Source organism: Arachis stenosperma, chromosome 3 (assembly GCF_014773155.1).
Source record: "Arachis stenosperma cultivar V10309 chromosome 3, arast.V10309.gnm1.PFL2, whole genome shotgun sequence".
In the NCBI taxonomy this organism is placed as follows: domain Eukaryota; kingdom Viridiplantae; phylum Streptophyta; class Magnoliopsida; order Fabales; family Fabaceae; genus Arachis; species Arachis stenosperma.
This window is the reverse complement of record NC_080379.1, coordinates 3,200,302-3,218,059: the sequence shown is the minus strand read 5'-3', so window position 1 is coordinate 3,218,059 and position 17,758 is coordinate 3,200,302. Positions and strand designations below refer to the sequence as shown.

General features: G+C 43.6%; 4 protein-coding genes across 4 annotated transcripts; all 4 read left to right on the top strand.

Moving 5' to 3' along the window:
* Window positions 1-1,959: 1,959 nt before the first annotated feature.
* Window positions 1,960-4,008, top strand: LOC130969950 (uncharacterized). Its single transcript, XM_057895871.1, has 2 exons — window positions 1,960-2,673; window positions 2,794-4,008. Exons 1-2 carry the CDS (start codon window positions 1,960-1,962, stop codon window positions 4,006-4,008), a joined length of 1,929 nt encoding a protein of 642 aa, XP_057751854.1.
* A 1,071-nt stretch (window positions 4,009-5,079) lies between these two features.
* Window positions 5,080-5,547, top strand: LOC130969926 (uncharacterized). Its single transcript, XM_057895847.1, has one exon. The coding sequence runs from the start codon at window positions 5,080-5,082 to the stop codon at window positions 5,545-5,547; it is 468 nt and encodes a 155-aa protein (XP_057751830.1).
* Window positions 5,548-15,072: 9,525 nt separating this feature from the next.
* LOC130969898 (uncharacterized) lies at window positions 15,073-15,858 on the top strand. The gene has a single exon (XM_057895806.1). It carries the CDS (start codon window positions 15,073-15,075, stop codon window positions 15,856-15,858), a length of 786 nt encoding a protein of 261 aa, XP_057751789.1.
* Window positions 15,859-15,886: 28 nt separating this feature from the next.
* On the top strand, window positions 15,887-17,701 carry LOC130969888 (uncharacterized). The gene has a single exon (XM_057895794.1). It carries the CDS (start codon window positions 15,887-15,889, stop codon window positions 17,699-17,701), a length of 1,815 nt encoding a protein of 604 aa, XP_057751777.1.
* The last annotated feature ends 57 nt before the right edge of the window (window positions 17,702-17,758 follow it).

Sequence of the window (17,758 nt, the reverse complement as noted above, 5' to 3'; positions counted from 1 at the left end):
TGTAGCTGAACCAGGATACATCTGGTGTTATTTCTTCTTCTCTACTTCAATTATGTTTCTGTTACTTAGGAGACAAAATAAAAATGTCTCTCAACTTGGTACGAGACAAAAGTAAAATTATCTCCTAAGTTTATGTGAGAAAGTAAAAGTACTATATAACAGAAAAAGAAGTTAAGATTCAACCCCCATTCTCTTAGCCACTGATAACCATCAGTTTATAATACATGTTATGTCATATTTTTTTAAATCCCATAAATAGACTGGGGATAGATATGGAGAGATCACATAGCATTTCTACAGAGACCTTTTTAAGTTTTCACCCCTTTCTCTTTTTCTCAAAGCACGCATGGGTAGTTACGATCACTACTACTGTGTTCCATACTATCTACTTAGGTCGAAACTCTGTGGAGGAAACCCCCAATTGCCTGTCATAACCTTCTTAAATATAAAAGCTCAAACGTCCAAGAAATGGTCACCCGAAGTGGTCTACCTTAATTCAGATTCAGAGATAGGGGAGGATGAATCCAACAGCTCTAGTTAAGAGGAGGATCCAATGGAGGAGGATCGAAGGAGAAACTAATCTTTCGTGAAAAGTTCAAAGGTGGAATACATGTCCTATTCTTCCGTTTCAGCACCAGGTTAGATTCTAGTTCATTCCACGCAGCAGATAGGATCTTCATCCCATGGAAAAGTGTTGGAAAATGATTGTTGGTGTCCCGATTCGTGGAAGACTGAAGAATTCAGATGAAGGATGAAATATGATACAAGAATGGACTTTTGTTTGACGAACTATTAGGATGCGTTGAGTTTTCTTTATAGTTATTTCTCGTTAAGCATCTCTTTTTTACTAAAAATAGTACTAATGGAAACTTTTTCGTTTTGTCCTTTTTTTCTTTTGTTTGAACTGCTCATGTGTGTTTATTTTCTCCTTTTAATAATCATATATTTTACTCAAGTTTTATTGCATATTCATTCTCTTGCTTGGCTGACGTTTGGACATAATGTTTCTGTCAATATTTTTGTTACGGTACGGGCCAAACCACGAACGGGTCGGCCCGACCCATCGAGAACCCGACCCGAGCGGCCGAGTCCTCAACGCTCGCCACGGTGCCTGGACACGCGTCCTCGCCATTCCCCCAACACAGTTGAGGAAGCTTCGAGGAAAATAGGCCTGTCCCCTCTGGGCCCACCTCTGACACGGTATAAATATGGAAGGACTTGCCCTTCCCTCGAGGTACGTCAGATATCCTACCTAACCCCTTTCTCGCCTGCACACTGACTGACTAGAGCATCGGAGTGTCTTTGCAGGTGACCCCCCCCACTCTCCATCATTCCACAAAGAGAGCTCGGCTGCTCGGAAGATCCGGTCTCGGCACATTCGTTCCAGACGAAGCAATCCTGCCACTTCACACCTCAACCCGAATCGTCCGGTAACCGTAGTCCCGAACATTGGCGCCGTCTGTGGGGAATATTCGCTGTTATGGAAGTTGTGCCGGGCCTTGGAGACCAAGGCCGAGCAGCCGGCGCAGAGGGAGCAGCCTCTGTCGCTTCACCGGGAGGACGACGAAGGTCCCCCGGTAACGCATCGAATCGCGCACAAGGACGCGTGAGACGCGACCTTTCGAAGGAACTGGCGGTGACAGCGCACGAATAATGCAAGAGCTACGCCACAGAGTTCAGAATCTAGAGCGACAACTAGCCGACCAGGAGCATGATCGACGGACCATCGATCCTACTTACTCCCCGTCCCCAGAGAGCCGGGACAGGGACTCCTACCGGAGTCATCCCTGGCGCGCCTCCGCTTCCAGAACGGAAGCGGAAAGCACCTGAGAAGATTCTCCCGTACCGAGAAGACGAAACGACACAATCATCTACTCCCGAGGCAAGGAAACGCGCCGCACGGGACGAGATCGTGAAGACGGGGAAGGAAGGCCTGTGAGGACGCGGCAACCCGTGATAATGGGCGCCACTCCGTTCCATCGGTCCATCCTTGAGGTCCGGTTGCCGAAGCACTTCGACAAACCAACGGACATGAGGTACGATGGAACCCAAGACCCTTTGGAACACCTCACGGCTTTTGAGGCTAGAATGAATCTGGAGGGAGTAGGGGACGAGGTGAGGTGCCGGGCCTTCCCGGTCACCCTAGCCGGACCTGTGATCCGATGGTTTAACGGCCTCCTGCAAGGATCCATCTACGAGTTTTCGGACATCAGTCGTGCCTTCTTGGCCCAATTCACAACACGAATAGCGAAGGCAAAACACTCGATCAACCTGCTCGGGATAACCCAAAGGCACGGGGAGCCGACCAGGAAATACCTGGACCGCTTCAACGATGAATGTTTAGAAATTGACGGCCTAACCGACTCGGTCGCCAGCCTCTGTCTAACAAACGGCCTCCTGAACGAGGACTTTCGAAAACACCTCACCACGAAATCGGTTTGGACGATGCATGAAATCCAAATGGTGGCCAAGGAATACATAAATGACGAGGAAGTCAGCCAGGTCGTGGCTACCAATAAACGACACTACGGCTACAATCAACCGAGGCAACAGGGTAACGGAGAGAGGCAGAAAGAACAAGCCAAAGAGGGAGGGCCGAGCAAGGCACCCAGACCGTTTCCCCGAATCGGGAAGTTCACAAACTACACTCCACTCACTCTCCCCATTATGGAAGTTTACCAGCAAATAGCCGAGAAAGGGATCTTGTCAAATCTCCGACCACTCAAAGACCGTACGTGGGGAAACAAGAGCCTCTACTGTGACTACCACAAAGGCTATTGACACCAAACACAGGATTGCTTCGACTTGAGGGATGCACTAGAGCAAGCCATAAGGGACGGTAAACTCTCGGAATTCTCCCATTTTATAAGGGAGCCGAGGAGGCGACATCGAGACCAGGACGAGGAAGGAAAGACCCGGTCGACAAAGCGACGACAAGAGCCAGAAGACAAAGACCATGGTCTCACTGTGATAAACATAGTGACCGCCAAAAACGCGGTACCAAGGTCGAGATCGGCACACAAGAAAGACGCCAAGATCTTGGCAGTCTCCTCCGCGCCGATGCGAAGCTCGAAGAAGCCCCCATCTATCTCCTTCGGCCCGGAAGATCAGTGGTTCGACGAGGCCCCTGAAAATCCACCCATGGTCATCACGACCAGGGTGGGAACAGGACTCGTAAAACGAATCCTTGTTGACACGGGGGCAGACTCGAACATTATGTTCCGCAACGTGTTCGACGCATTGGGATTAAAGGACACCGACCTATCGACTCATCAGCACGGGGTCATCGGATTAGGCGACCACTTCATCAAGCCAGATGGAATAATATCCCTTCCGATTTCTTTGGGACAGGTCCAAGGCCGAAGATCGGCAATGGCTGAATTCGTGGTTCTCCGAGATTCTACGGCCTACAACGTCATTTTGGGAAGGAAGACGATTAACGATATCGAGGCAATAATCAACACAAAGCTACTAGTCATGAAATTTGTTGCCGACGTCGGATCTATAGGGTCCATAAGGGGAGACCTAGAAACGGCGGTCGCCTGCGACAACGCCAGCCTCTCCCTAAGGAAGAAATCCAAAGAGGCGTCAGGGGTGTTCCTGGCTGACTTGGACGCCAGGGTTGACGACAAGCCCAGGCCAGAACCGGAGGGGGACTTGGAGAAGTTCAGGGTCGGTGACACGGAGGACAAGTTCACGTTTGTCAATAGAAATCTTCCGCAAGAACTGAAGGAACCCTTGGTAGAAATGATCAGGGCCAATGGGGACTTGTTCGCCTGGACACCGACCGACATGCCGGGCATAGACCCCAAAGTCATGTCACATCACCTAGCCGTCAAAGCGGAAGCCCGCCCAGTGGCCCAGAGGAGGAGAAAGATGTCGCGCGAAAGGGCAGAGGAGGTGGCCAGGCAGACGGCCAGCCTCCTTGAAGCAGGCTTCATTCGGGAACTAGACTACTCGACCTGGCTCTCGAATGTAGTACTAGTAAAGAAGCACAATGGTAAATAGAGAATGTGTGTAGACTACTCCGACCTCAACAAGGCATGCCCCAAATACTGTTTCCCCCTCCCCAACATAGATGCCCTCGTCGACGCGGCAGCGGGATACCGATATTTGAGCTTTATGGATGCCTACTCCGGCTACAATCAGATACCGATACACCGACCCGACGAGGCTAAAACAGCATTTATAACACCCGGAGGAACCTTCTGCTACAGGGTAATGCCGTTCGGCCTAAAAAACGCGGGAGCGACATACCAAAGACTGATGAACAAAATATTTGGTAACCTCATGGGCAAGACGGTGGAGGTTTATGTGGATGACATCCTCGCAAAGACTGCGCGACCTGATGACCTTCTAAATGACCTGAGAAGTGTGTTCGCGTCTCTCCGACAACACGGTATGAGACTTAATCCCCTCAAATGCGCCTTCGCCATGGAAGCTGGAAAGTTCCTAGGATTCATGATAACCCAAAGAGGGGTAGAAGCTAACCCGGAGAAATGCCAAGCGGTACTCCAGATGAAGAGCCCGGGTTGTATCAAAGACGTCCAGAGGTTGGCAGGGCGACTAACCTCGCTATCCCGTTTTCTCGGAGCTTCAGCAACAAAGGCCTTACCTTTCTTTAACCTCATGAAGAAAGGAATAACATTCGAATGGACGCCCGCGTGCGAAGAAGCCTTTAGACATTTCAAGGAAATCCTAGCGGCACCCCCTGTACTCGGAAAGCCAAAAGACGGAGAGCCGCTATACTTATACCTCGCCATAACAGGGGAAGCCTTGGCCACGGTTCTAGTACGAGAGGAAGGAAGGGCTCAACAGCCGATCTATTTCGTGAGCAGAGCCCTACAAGGGGCAGAACTAAGGTACAACAAACTGGAAAAGCTAGCTCTGGCACTCTTGACCACTTCGAGGAGGCTAAAATAACACTTCTAAGGTCACCAGATCGTCGTAAGGACGGACCAAGGAATCCGACAAGTACTCCAGAAACCAGATTTGGCGGGAAGGATGATGACATGGTCCATCGAACTCTCCCAATACGATATACGGTACGAGCCTCGACAAGCAATCAAGGCGCAAGCGATGGCGGATTTCCTGGTAGAAGTGACGGGAGAACCAACCGAAGAAACGGACACACGGTGGAGGCTCCATGTGGACGGGGCCTCCAACCAGACGTCCGGGGGCGCCGGGATCATCCTAGAGAGCCCGGTCGGGGTCGTGTACGAACAGTCGATCAAGTTTGAATTCCCCGTTTCGAACAACCAAGCGGAGTACGAAGCCCTTATAGGAGGCTTAACCCTAGCGACGGAGGTCGGGGCAACAAGGTTGGAGGTATGCAGCGATTCACAGGTCGTCACCTCCCAAGTAAACGGGAGCTACCAAGCCAGGGACTCGCTACTACAAAAGTACTTGGAGAAAGTCAAGGATTTGAGCCGAAAGTTTGAGGAAGTCACGATTCACCACGTTCCGAGAGAAAGGAATACACGGGCAGACCTCCTATCGAAATTGGCTAGCACAAAACCGGGAGAAGGCAACCGATCTCTAATCTAAGGAATGATGAAGGAACCGGCAGTCACCTTGCACCTCTCGAAGCTAAGCCCCTCGTGGTTGGACCCCATCACCGACTTCTTAGAAAACAACAAACTTTCCGACAACGAAAAAGATGCTAAGAAACTGAGAAGGGAAACAGCCAGATATGCGATCATCCAGGATTAATTGTTCAGGAAAGGATTCAACCAGCCCCTGCTGAAATGCTTGCACCCCGATCAAACGGATTACGTCCTCAGGGGAGTCCATGAAGGGTGTTGCAGCCATCACATAGGAGGCAAAGCCCTAGCAAGAAAATTAATCTGAGCCGGATACTATTGGCCGTCAATGATGGCTGACTCCAAAGAATTCGTTAGGAAGTGTGTCAAATGCCAAGAAAACGCCAACTTTCACAGAGCACCGGCCTCCGAACTTAGCTTGCTAACGTCCTCCCGGCCATTCTCACAATGGGAAGTTGACCTCTTAGGGCCCTTCCCGGTTGGCCCCGGGCAAGTCAAGTACCTTATAGTCGCTATTGACTACTACACCAAATGGATAGAGGCCGAGCCGCTGGCCAGCATATCCTCGTCCAATTGCAGGAAATTCATGTGGAGGCAAGTGATAACACGGTTCGGTATCCCGAAAACCGTCATCTAGGACAACGGAACGCAGTTCACCAACAAGAAATTCACAGAATTCCTCACCGGCCTGTGCATAAAACAGAGGTTCTCCTCGGTGGAACATCCCCAAACAAACGGGCAGGTCGAGTCCGCAAACAAGATCATCCTGCTAGGACTCAAGAAGCGGCTAGACAATAAGAAGGGTGCTTGGGCCGACGAGCTCGCCTCGGTCCTCTGGTCCTACCGTACAACCGAGCAATCTTCCACTAAAGAGACCCCCTTTCGACTAACGTATGGGCTAGATGCGTAATACCCGTAGAAATCGGGGAGCCGAGCCCACGACTACTTTTGAAGGGAGTAGAGAAAACTGTAGAGAAGGACCTGATAGATGAAGCCAGGGAGATGGCCCACTTGGCTGAAACAGCGCTAAAGCAAAGAATGGCCCTGCGCTACAACGCCAAAGCACTCAAAAGAAAATTTGAAGCAAACGACCTCGTCCTAAGGCGCAATGACGTCGGCCCGACGACCCCGGGAGAAGGCAAACTGGCAGCAAACTGGGAAGGACCCTACAGAGTCAAAGAGGTGATCGGTAAAGGCGCATACAAGCTGGAAAAGCTCAACGTCAAAGAGATCCCGAGGACATGGAACGCAGATAACTTAAGAAGGTTTTACTCCTAAGACACTTACTTTGTAATAGCACCTCAATACCTTTGTTACAGTGATAAGATTTGCTTAATTACCAATTGCTATGCTTGCCTGTGTTTTGTTATTATGTGTTTAACCTTTTTTGAGCGACCACCATGCAAACGAGGATACACGGTCTCGGGACTGATCACCCTGGGAGCCCCCTAGGCCAAGAACATAATAAACGGCCATAACAGGAAAAAACGCCGTAACGGCAAAGGCGAGTAAACCAACAGACTGAAAAATAAAACAAGCAATCAAACATGCGCGCGAACAAACCAACAAACCCACTAACGGGCACCAAAAAGTTTCGATTCGAACAACGGTTCAACAAAAAAAAAAAAAGAAGAAGAAGAAGAGTTCGGCATTACAAATATCATTTCTTCGGCATGTCGACAACCTTCCCATCCTTGATGGTTTTAAAGGCGCCAATTGCCGACACATCGAAATCAGGAGCAATAATCTTCACTTGAGCTTTGAGGGCTTCTTCAGTCATGAAAATCGCATTCTTGTCCTGCTCCTTAACCTCCTTGTGTCTCTGCTTGAACACCTCGGCCTCGTTCCGAGCGGTCTTAGCAGTCGCAACTGCGTCATCCCGTTCCTTCTCCAAAGCGGCCACCCGACCTTGCGCGGCGCTCAGCTGGCTCTTCAGGGTCATCTCTTGCTCCGTCAGACGAGATACAGACGCGTCGGCAGTTTTTAACTTCTCCTCGGCCGACGCAGTCTTTTTCTCGATGGCCTCGAGCTTATTCCCCACCTCGACTAGCTGCCCTTAAAGCGTTTCAACTTGAGTTTTGAACTTGTTGTTGGCAGCAACTGTGGACTCAAGCTTCCGACGAAGCGAGGCCATACCCGAAAGCTCAAACTCAACCTTCCAGGCTATGGCCGCGCCGCGAAGGAGGGTGCGGTACATCCATCGTGCCTGCCTCGAGAGGTCAGTGCCATGGAAATGTTCCTCCGTGCCAGGAAGCAACTGAGCATCTATGAACGTTCCAGCATCAAAGTTCCTTTCCATGACAGTCAGGACCCCCTCGGGACTAGACTGCGACCTCTGTCTCTTGGAGGTAGGAATGACAGACAGCTCTTCCTCCTCCTCCCGACGTGAAGAAGACGAGTGCCCAGGAATAGGTACTTCCTGAGGGATTGGGGACGCGGACGTTGGAGTGGCAACATTCGTGGTCATGGTGACGTCGGGAGGAGGGGGTGCCATCTGGGCCGCCCCGCCCGCAGGAATCGCCGCCGATTGTCCCCCGGCCTCTTCGCCTTCGTCCTCCTGAAGGAAGGTATGGAACAAGTTCTCCATGCCGGTCACTTCGGCAGAAAGTCCCACTACAAACAAGAAATGAACAAGTTAGCGAAAGCAAGAGTAAACAATCATGCAAACGACTACACGACAAGAGCAACTCACGAATATAATCTCGGGCGGCCTCTCGGTTACCCATTAGGAGATGAGGATTCACATTATTTCTCCCAAGAACTGCCCACAGTATGTCGGCTATCCTCCGATCCACAGCCGACATCCCTTTGTAAGTAACATTGATAAAAGGATTAGACCCCGCCCCGAAGCTCCAGTATGTCGGGATGAGGCGCTCCTTTTCTAATGACAACCAAAAAGGGTGACGACCCTTAACTGGACAGGCTTTAAAATACTTGTCCTTGAACCCATGATAGGAGTCCTTGAACAAGCCGAAAATCCTCCGGCCTTGGGCAGATTGGAAGGACATGAACCCTTTTTTATGTTTCCCTTCCTTTGAAGGGTTCGTAAGATTAAAAAAATAGAGGAAGACGTCGACGGAGATCGGCAGCTCCAAGTATTCGCACACCATCTCGAAGCAGCGGATGGAAGCCCAACTGTTCGGATGCAGCTGGGATGGCGCCACCGAGATCCGATTAAGAAGGCCCATCTGGAAGGGAGAAAAAGGGATGCGAACCCCCACTTGGGTGAACATGGCCTTATAAAACCAGATCCAATCGACAACCCGGGGGGCGTTAAAGTTAATCTCATACAGCCACTCGTGAGGAGAAGGGACATAAACGTCGTAATTAGCCTCCTCATCGGTACCCCCACACAGGTACTCGGCCTGACGGAATTTCGTGAGCTCCTCCTCACCCATCTGGTTGGGGGAGTCCCTGAGGTCGGAAACAACCCAGGCATATGGGTCGTAACCCACGGCGGAAGTAGAAGCCCAGCTAACGACACGAGGCATACCTACCGTGGGGGCACCGCTCGGTTAGTCCATGAGGTCGGAAGCCAGGAAAAACCCGAAAATTCACACGTCATCTACCCCACAACCCAAACTAAGTATAGCTAAAGGGGAGACCAAATAAGACCAAGGCCAGAATGGTAACCCCCCATGGCACACCATATTCGATGGAAAGAAAGTACATCTATTCACAGAGGTAAAAACAATAAAAGATGCCTATAATAAACATGCAGAAAACCATTGAGGCAGAAGGAAAATGGTGATTACCTGGATTATTAGGAAAATTCGAGCAGGAACGAAACACGCTAGAACGATGGAAAGAACTTCTGGACGATGGGGAATGCAAGAAGAAGGAAGAACAAAAATGATCAGAAGAAACAAGTAGGGAAGAGAAAAATGCGAAACTGTTTAAAACTGCCTTAGGGAGAGCGCGAAAGGCCTGGGGGAAGAATAGTCTTTACACACGGGGTTTTTCAACCCTTTATGAGCATTCAATGCCCCGCGCGAGAAACGAGGCGATGAATGAACGCCCCGAATTACGAACGGGCACGCATGCGAGTGGCGCGTCTCCCACACGAACGACCGACCTAGCGACTACGAAGACAGAAGCAACCCGCCACCAACAGCCCATGCGGCTGATTGCCGGCGCGTGGGGGCACTGTAACGGTCCGAGCCAAACCACGAACGGGTCGGCCCGACCCATCGAGAACTCGACCCGAGCGGCCGAGTCCTCAACGCTCGCCACGGTGCCTGGACACGCGTCCTCGCCATTCCCCCAACACAGTTGAGGAAGCTTCGAAGAAAATGGGCCTGTCCCCTCAGGGCCCACCTCTGACACGGTATAAATAGGGAAGGACTTGCCCTTCCCTCGAGGTACGTCAGATATCCTACCTAACCCCTTTCTCGCCTGCACACTGACTGACTAGAGCGTCGGAGTGTCTTTGCAGGTGAACCCCCCACTCTCCATCATTCCACAAAGAGAGCTCGGCTACTCGGAAGATCCGGTCCCGGCACATTCGTTCCAGACGAAGCAATCCTGCCACTTCACACCTCAACCCGAATCGTCCGGTAACCGTAGTCCCGAACAATTTTATTTCCCAAAAATAATTTTATATTTATATCTTAATATCTCGTACTTATAAACAAATGCAACTTAAATGATTATATCGTCCTTTATAAATTTATCTCTCAATAAACAAATAAATAAATATTTAATTTTATTACACTGTCAGTATAAAATAATTTTACACATGTATTCAATCATATAATACTACGTTAACAAAAATAGCTTATTTTTATAGTGAACTTATGAATAATCATTCATAGGAACGAATATGATTAAATAATTATATAAAATTTTTTACACTATTAAAAATTAGAATAGCTTACCTGTCTCTTTAATCCGAGTTTTATTTTTACTTCTTTTCTCATTAGTGATGAGTGAGCTAAAAATGTTAGACTTTTGATGATGTATTAAAAAATTCTAAACTAAATAGAATATTTTTAGTACACTTTTTTTATATATAAAATTTAATTATATTAAGTATATATTAAAAATAATTATCAAAATAAAAATATATATTAAAATATAAAAATTAAATTATATATATTTATGTATAAATATATAATAATTAATTTTAAAAGTTAATTTTAATATCTAAATAATATTTTTAATAAAATATTTTGTGTACACAATAACTCTCATTTATCCCCATACCTCCACCCCTTCAGTGTGGTTCTAATAACGACCCCAAAAAAATTCCTCATAATGTTATGGAGGGAAAAATGATCCCAAAAATGGCTGCATGATACCTAGATCTTCTAGCACGTTACCAGCACTGTTGCTAAAAGACAAAACATGTTTCGGCCTTTTCAGTTTTAGGGGGGGGAAAAATTCCCTAACATTTTTTGTGTATAGGGGGGAAGAACTTTCCTCTCGGATTCCGAGATAAAGAATCTTGTTTACATAATCACACGCACGCACCAAAATAATAATAATAATAATAATAATAATAATAAATAAATGAAGAAAGATAAAAATAAAAATAATTCCCAATATAATTTATGTCTTCCCTATAAAACTAATGTTTAATGTTTAATTACCTCTTCATGGGCCATAATCATATGCATATGCCACTGTCATAAGGTAAAGTCAGAACATAAACTAATAATTTCCTTTCTTACCAATATATTACCTGTAAAATTATAGTATACTATCCAATACATCACCGTCATGTGAAAAAGATTATGTAATGTTTGTCGTTTAAATTTAATATTAACTTTTATTTAAAAGTACATTACCAAAGTGTTAAACGTGAACCATCGTTTTGATTTCCGAAAGATCAAAGCGGTAATTAAACAAAACTCTTAAAAAGATATTTTATTAAGTTATATGAGTAAGTTTCGCAAAAAGTCCTCGTATAAAATAGTAACACTTGTTAGTGAAAGTGTAAAACAAACTTATAATATTTCAAAAACAGCCACATCTTAATCCGGTAATGCCTAATATAGTAATTGTAAAGGTTACAGGCTTACAGCATAATGAGAAAAGTCAAAATGTGCATAGCAAAAGCTTTAGAACAGCTTTAATTAGTTTTGTAGTTATAATAATGACGAACAACTCTTACATTAGTATAATTAAGTCCTTGAAAAAACCCTTTATTTGCCATTAGTCCATTACAATTTTATTAACTCCATTTGATTTGGTTGAAGTTCATAAAATGCGTTTTTAGTGAGATTTTTTATATTTAAATTTAGAATTGCTAAGAGAACAAAATACTTGTCATCTTAAATATTCTAACATTGGTATTAATTACTATAAAATACAAACTACTAACTACTAAAAGCATTACATAGACATAATATTAGGAGAAGGAAAAAAATAAACATGTGACCATCCCCATCATACTAGCATTTTAGCTAATTTATTAGTATGTGGTACACTTAAATAAAGATACTAGAACTAGAATTAATACTACACCCATTAGGAGATGCATATTTATCTAATAATATCAGTCACATAATCCAATATATGATTCAATTTAGAGCTTGATTGGGTATTTTTTTATTTTTAGTATATTTTAAAAAAATAGTAATAAAAATGTTAGAAAATAAAAAATATTTTTTTAGAAACTGTGATTTACATATTTAAAAAAATATTTTTTACTTGAAAAATTGGTAACATAATAAATAAAAAGTGCTTTTATATTACTGTATTTAAATATAATTATTGAATAAAAAATATTTTTACATAAAATATCTACCTAAAAAATTACTTTTATTTAAATTTTTTTAATAAAAAATCACTTAAAAAATTATTATTTTAAAAATTCACTCAACCAAACTCTTAACATGATAGTTGTTTTGAAAATTACCTAAAATGGGATTGCTTTTGAACCTGAACATGATGTTTAGGCTTTTTTTAGGACAGTGTTCTACTTCCACTTATGTCGAGGTGTCGCCGTCCGAGTTCTTTGTGAGGAGGAATGAGTGGTACCTGTAAAGGACTCCGATTTTTAAGTTAGCAAAAATTTAAGCAGATTTTTAATAGATTGAGTTCTGAATATATCTAAAGGTGTCAGTGTATTTATAATAGAGTAGATAATAACCTTTTTAAAATAGTTTTACCTTTGATGGTGGATGACCATTCCCTTTTTCTAAGAAATTGTTGAAATTTTTCTTTTATATAAACGAAAAATATCTTAGAAATTAATTACTTATCTAAATAAGTAGAGTTGAATTGCTGTCATCGTGCCTGTAAATATAAATGAGGTAAGATCACTTGGGTGGACTTTCATTTATTTTGGACCTCACTATATTTTAGGGCATGGGTATAAATAATAGCCAACATAAAAATTATATAAGGTATAATGTGCTTTTAATTAAATTTTTGGTTTGGCCTTCATTTTTTAAAACTATTTATGTATGTTTTGGAGAGCCCTTATCATATTTTTGTTAAGGTTGGAGATATTTTTATTTTGTTTTCCTTTCTTTCCTTTTTTTTCTTTGGGTCATGCGTTACGATAAAAGTCTTTTCCCGTGAGTCGGAACGTGTACAGATCTATGCTACAAAAGCATTTTGGACACTTGGTTATGGACTAAACCAAACCTCATTTCATGGGCCTATGATAAAATATCTATAGTTTTTAATTAGTTACAAAAAAAAGACATGTGTTAGCTGACTCAGCTCAATAAGGACAAATTCTTGACCAAAAAACAGTACAATTTGACAATTCTTAAATTTTATTTTCGTTATTTATTTTGTGTTCTTTTATTCTTTTCCAAAAAAAAAAACTGTATAATATCATAAATATATAACATTAAATTAATCCTTCTCCAAAAAAAAATTAATACACAAAATATTTTTAAAATTTTATTTTGACAGATAAATCAGTTTATTGTTTATTTTTCAACAAAATAATTATCCAAATTAGTCCCTAAAAATTTTAAAAGTAGATATTTTAATTCAAAAAAAAATTAATACATAAATCAATCCGATCCCCAGTATTTTTTTCTATCAATCCAAAAAATTCTTATTTTATGTTATGATTTCGTTGGCAATCATAAAAAAATAATTCCCCTTAAAAATATCTATTTGTGCTACTATTTTACGATTAAAAAGTAATTATTCCTTATGCATATTATACAATAAATTACAATACTTATTGTATTGTTTTTTTTATTCTTACCAATTATTGTATTTATTTGATAGATCTATAAACCGCAAAACCTTCTTTTTTTTTCCTATCTAGCTCTATGATTACTTTTTAAATGGTGAGAGTCTCTCAATACACTGATGGACCCTTTTTTCGGATTTCAGTCATATTATTAACTTGTACCGTTTTCATTTATTTTTTGGCATGACTCACTAAATTATTTAAGTCAAATTTATTTGATTTCTAATATGGTATTTAAAAAAAAATATTATTAAACCATCATTACTACATACACAATTCCAAATCTAACAAAAAAAAAGATGTACTAAATCTCATATTTTCTTAAACTAAAAGCATATTATTATGGTTTGTCTAGTTTCATGTCTTGTTATTTGTATGTTTCATTCTGTTTTGTTAAGTATTCTTTAACTCTAAGTCAGATATATCTTTCATAAAAGTGATTCAAATATTGATTATATACATGTGTATGCACTATCTAAGATTGTAAGTAGATATGCTCATATAATCATCATAATCGAATGCACATTTAGAGATATTCATTAGTATCAATTACACCACATAAAAAAATAAAATAAAATAATTATTACATTATTATTATTATTATTATTATTAATTGCACCATAACACTATATCATAATTTTTTTCATATTTTTAAATAAAAATAATGATAAATTCATTCATTAGATTCTTATTATATATATGTATTTATAATGTAAAAAGAATTTTTTACATAAAAATATAAAAAGTATATATATTGTCACCTAATAATAGTAATATTATTATTATTATTATTATTATTATTATTATTATTATTATTATTATTGTTGTTGTTGTTGTTGTTGTGTTGTTGTTCAATAAAGTTATTAGAGATTATTTAAAAAAAATCAATGCCAAAATTATTTAATATTTTTGTATTTAATATAATTTAGTTTGGCGTGATAGATAGAAATTAGGGTAAAAAACCAAAATGAGTCAAGGAGAGCTCAAAATTACCCAATTCAGCCAATTCAAAAATCCATACATGAATCAACCAGGACGAATTATTATATAATTCGAATCAATATGATTCGAATTATAATTGCATGTAATTCGAATTGATATGATTCGAATTACGTTGAGGCAACAAACTAAGGTAATTCGAATTGACTTAATTCGAATTACTAGGAAGGAGACATTGTTAAGTAATTCGAAACAACTTGTTTCGAATTACACTTAACTAATTCGAATTTAGTTAATTCGAATTACTAGGTTATGTTGTGATACTACATAATTCGAAACATATAGATTCGAATTATATATATATAGTGCGAGCCAGGGCTGTATATATATGCTGTGAACTCATGATGCTCTCAACAAAGAGGGGAGATGGCTAGTGAGGAGAGTTTCCTAGTTCTGGTACATTACAGAGGGTCGATTAAGAGAAAAACTCGGTCCGGCGTGAAGTTCACTGATAAGGATCCCCTATGTATTATCGTGATGCCGACAACCACCTACGATGCTCTTGTTAGCTCTGTGCTGGAGAAGCTTGGTCTTGAAGGAGTTAAAAGGGTCAAAAAGTTTTTCTACCGCATTCTAACAGCGGTGCTCCATGACACCGTGAAGTTTGATTGTTTCACAATCGGTAGTGACGAGGACTTGCAGGTTATGTTTCTTTCTCGTAGGCAGTTTCCCGAGGTAAGGACACCAGAGCTGTTGGCAAAGTTGGTTGATGTGGTATCTAGCTCGGGTGGTTCGAACCGGAATGCCAATACTATAGCCGCGGTTGCCGGCTCGAGCTTGAGACCTGCTGTTGCTTCATCCTCTGCTCCTGTGTATGAGCCACCGATGCAGCCTGTTGCGTCCCCTTCGTTTGCCGTTGATCTGAGCGGCAATGTTGGAGACGAGGTTCGGTATGGGGAACATATTCCCACCGAGGTACATTGTCCCACACCGGCTGGTGTTGGTGATGGTTTGTTTGATGATCCAGATGACGATGACGTTGAGCCGGATATGATCGCTGATGAAAGCGGCGATGATGTTGGAACTACTGTTCCGACAAGGGCTACAGGTGGATCTAGTTCTGGCACACAGCAGTATCCACCCCCATTTTTCCTCATTGGACCTGGATGCCATGCGGCAGGACGAAAATGCTCTGCAGCCCTCAGGATTTAGCGCTAGAGAGACCGAGGGGTCTGCCAGTATGAACGAGTTCCAAGTTGGCCAACAATTTCAGGATAAAGATGAGGCGCTGTTGAGTGTGAAGACGTACAGTATCCGCCGAGGGGTCCAGTACAAGGTCGTTGAGTCTGACTACCGCAGGTATGTGGGAAAGTGTTCTGAGTTTGGAAATGGGTGCACATGGCTAATTCGGTTGAGTCTCCGACAGCGGAAGGGTATCTGGGAAGTGAAGCGATACAACGGACCGCATACATGTCTTGCCAGCTCCATCTCCAGCGATCATAGGAGTCTGGACTACCATGTCATATCCACCTTCATTATGCCGATGGTTAGGGCTGATGCAGCTGTGAACATCAAGGTGCTTCAAAATGCCACGGCCGCACACTTTGGGTTCAGGCCTACGTACAGGAGGGTATGGATGGCGAAGCAGAAGGCCGTTGCCGTCATATATGGGGACTGGGACGAGTCGTACAATGAGCTCCCTAGGTGGGTTCTAGGAGTTCAGCTGACGATGCCTGGCACTGTAGCCGTCCTCAGGACTTGCCCTGTTCGAGTTGGGGGACAGGTCGACGAGTCTCAGGTTTATTTTCATAGGCTGTTCTGGACTTTCTCCCCTTGTATCCAGGCATTCCGTCATTGCAAGCCTTTGGTGAGTATTGATGGCACCCATCTATATGGGAAGTATGGGGGAACACTTCTAGTCGCCATTGCACAGGACGGAAACTCGAACATCCTCCCCGTGGCATTTGCACTAGTTGAGGGTGAGAATGCTGAGTCATGGTCTTTCTTTCTTTCCCACCTCCGTGAGCACGTGACACCCCAGCCGGGTCTGTTAGTTATTTCAGATAGGCATAACGGCATCAAGGCAGCCCTCGAGGCTCCGGAAGGGGGATGGCTACCCCCTGCTGCGTACCGGGCATTCTGCATTCGACACGTTGCAGCGAATTTTGCCTTGACGTTCAAGGGAAAAGATGCCCGGAGGCTTCTTGTTAACGCCGCATATGCCAAGACCGAGGTTGAGTTTGACTACTGGTTTGACATTCTGCGCTCTGAGAATCCGGCAATGTGTGACTGGGCGAACCGAATCGAGTATTCGTTGTGGACACAGTACTGTGATGAGGGTCGGAGATTCGGCCACATGACGACCAATATTTCGGAATGTGTCAACTCAATCCTGAAGGGGGTTAGAAACCTCCCTGTTTGCTCGCTGGTGAAGGCCACATACGGAAGGCTAGCTGAGCTATTTGTCCGTAAGGGTAGGGAGGCCGAGGCTCAGATGGGTACTGGACAACAATTCAGTCAATACCTAGTAAAGTGTATCGAGGCCAACCTGAGGACAGCCAGGCACTTCACGGTGACTGTTTACGACAGGGATAACTTGGAGTACACCGTTGCTGAGACGACTCCGACAGGTTCATTCTCTCTTGGTACGTACAGGGTCTCATTAGGGTCTAAGACTTGTGATTGTGGATACTTCCAAGCACTTCATTTTCCCTGTCGGCACGCACTGGCATGCTGTGCTTATTCACGGCTTACATGGCAGTCTTACGTCCACGAGGTATATCGCCTTAGTTCCGTATTCGGTGTCTATCAGCTGGGATTTACCCCTCCGATTCCAGAGGGTTTCTGGCCACCTTATGCCGGGCCTACCGTTATACCGGATCCGAGTATGAGGCGTGCGAGGGAGGGTCGTCCTCGATCCACAAGAATTCGCACCAACATGGATGAAGCAGATCCGAACCGGCCAAAGAGATGTGGCCTCTGCAGGCAGCCAGGTCACACCAGGCGTAGTTGTCCACAAGCCTCAGGCCCCAGCGGGACTGCTGGAAATCAGTAGGAGATTTGCTATGTCTGTGTTTGTTTGTTAATGTATTAGCACTTGTCTTCTAGTTGT

Excerpts from the sequence above, each read along its gene's own strand:
- LOC130969950 (XM_057895871.1), top strand. The coding sequence starts at position 1,960 with ATGGGCGCCACTCCGTTCCATCGGTCCATCCTTGAGGTCCGGTTGCCG. Across the intron at positions 2,674-2,793 it reads TCACTCTCCCCATTATGGAA|GATTGCTTCGACTTGAGGGA; the intron begins GTTTACCAGCAA and ends CACCAAACACAG.
- LOC130969926 (XM_057895847.1), top strand. The coding sequence starts at position 5,080 with ATGGCGGATTTCCTGGTAGAAGTGACGGGAGAACCAACCGAAGAAACG.
- LOC130969898 (XM_057895806.1), top strand. The coding sequence starts at position 15,073 with ATGGCTAGTGAGGAGAGTTTCCTAGTTCTGGTACATTACAGAGGGTCG.
- LOC130969888 (XM_057895794.1), top strand. The coding sequence starts at position 15,887 with ATGAACGAGTTCCAAGTTGGCCAACAATTTCAGGATAAAGATGAGGCG.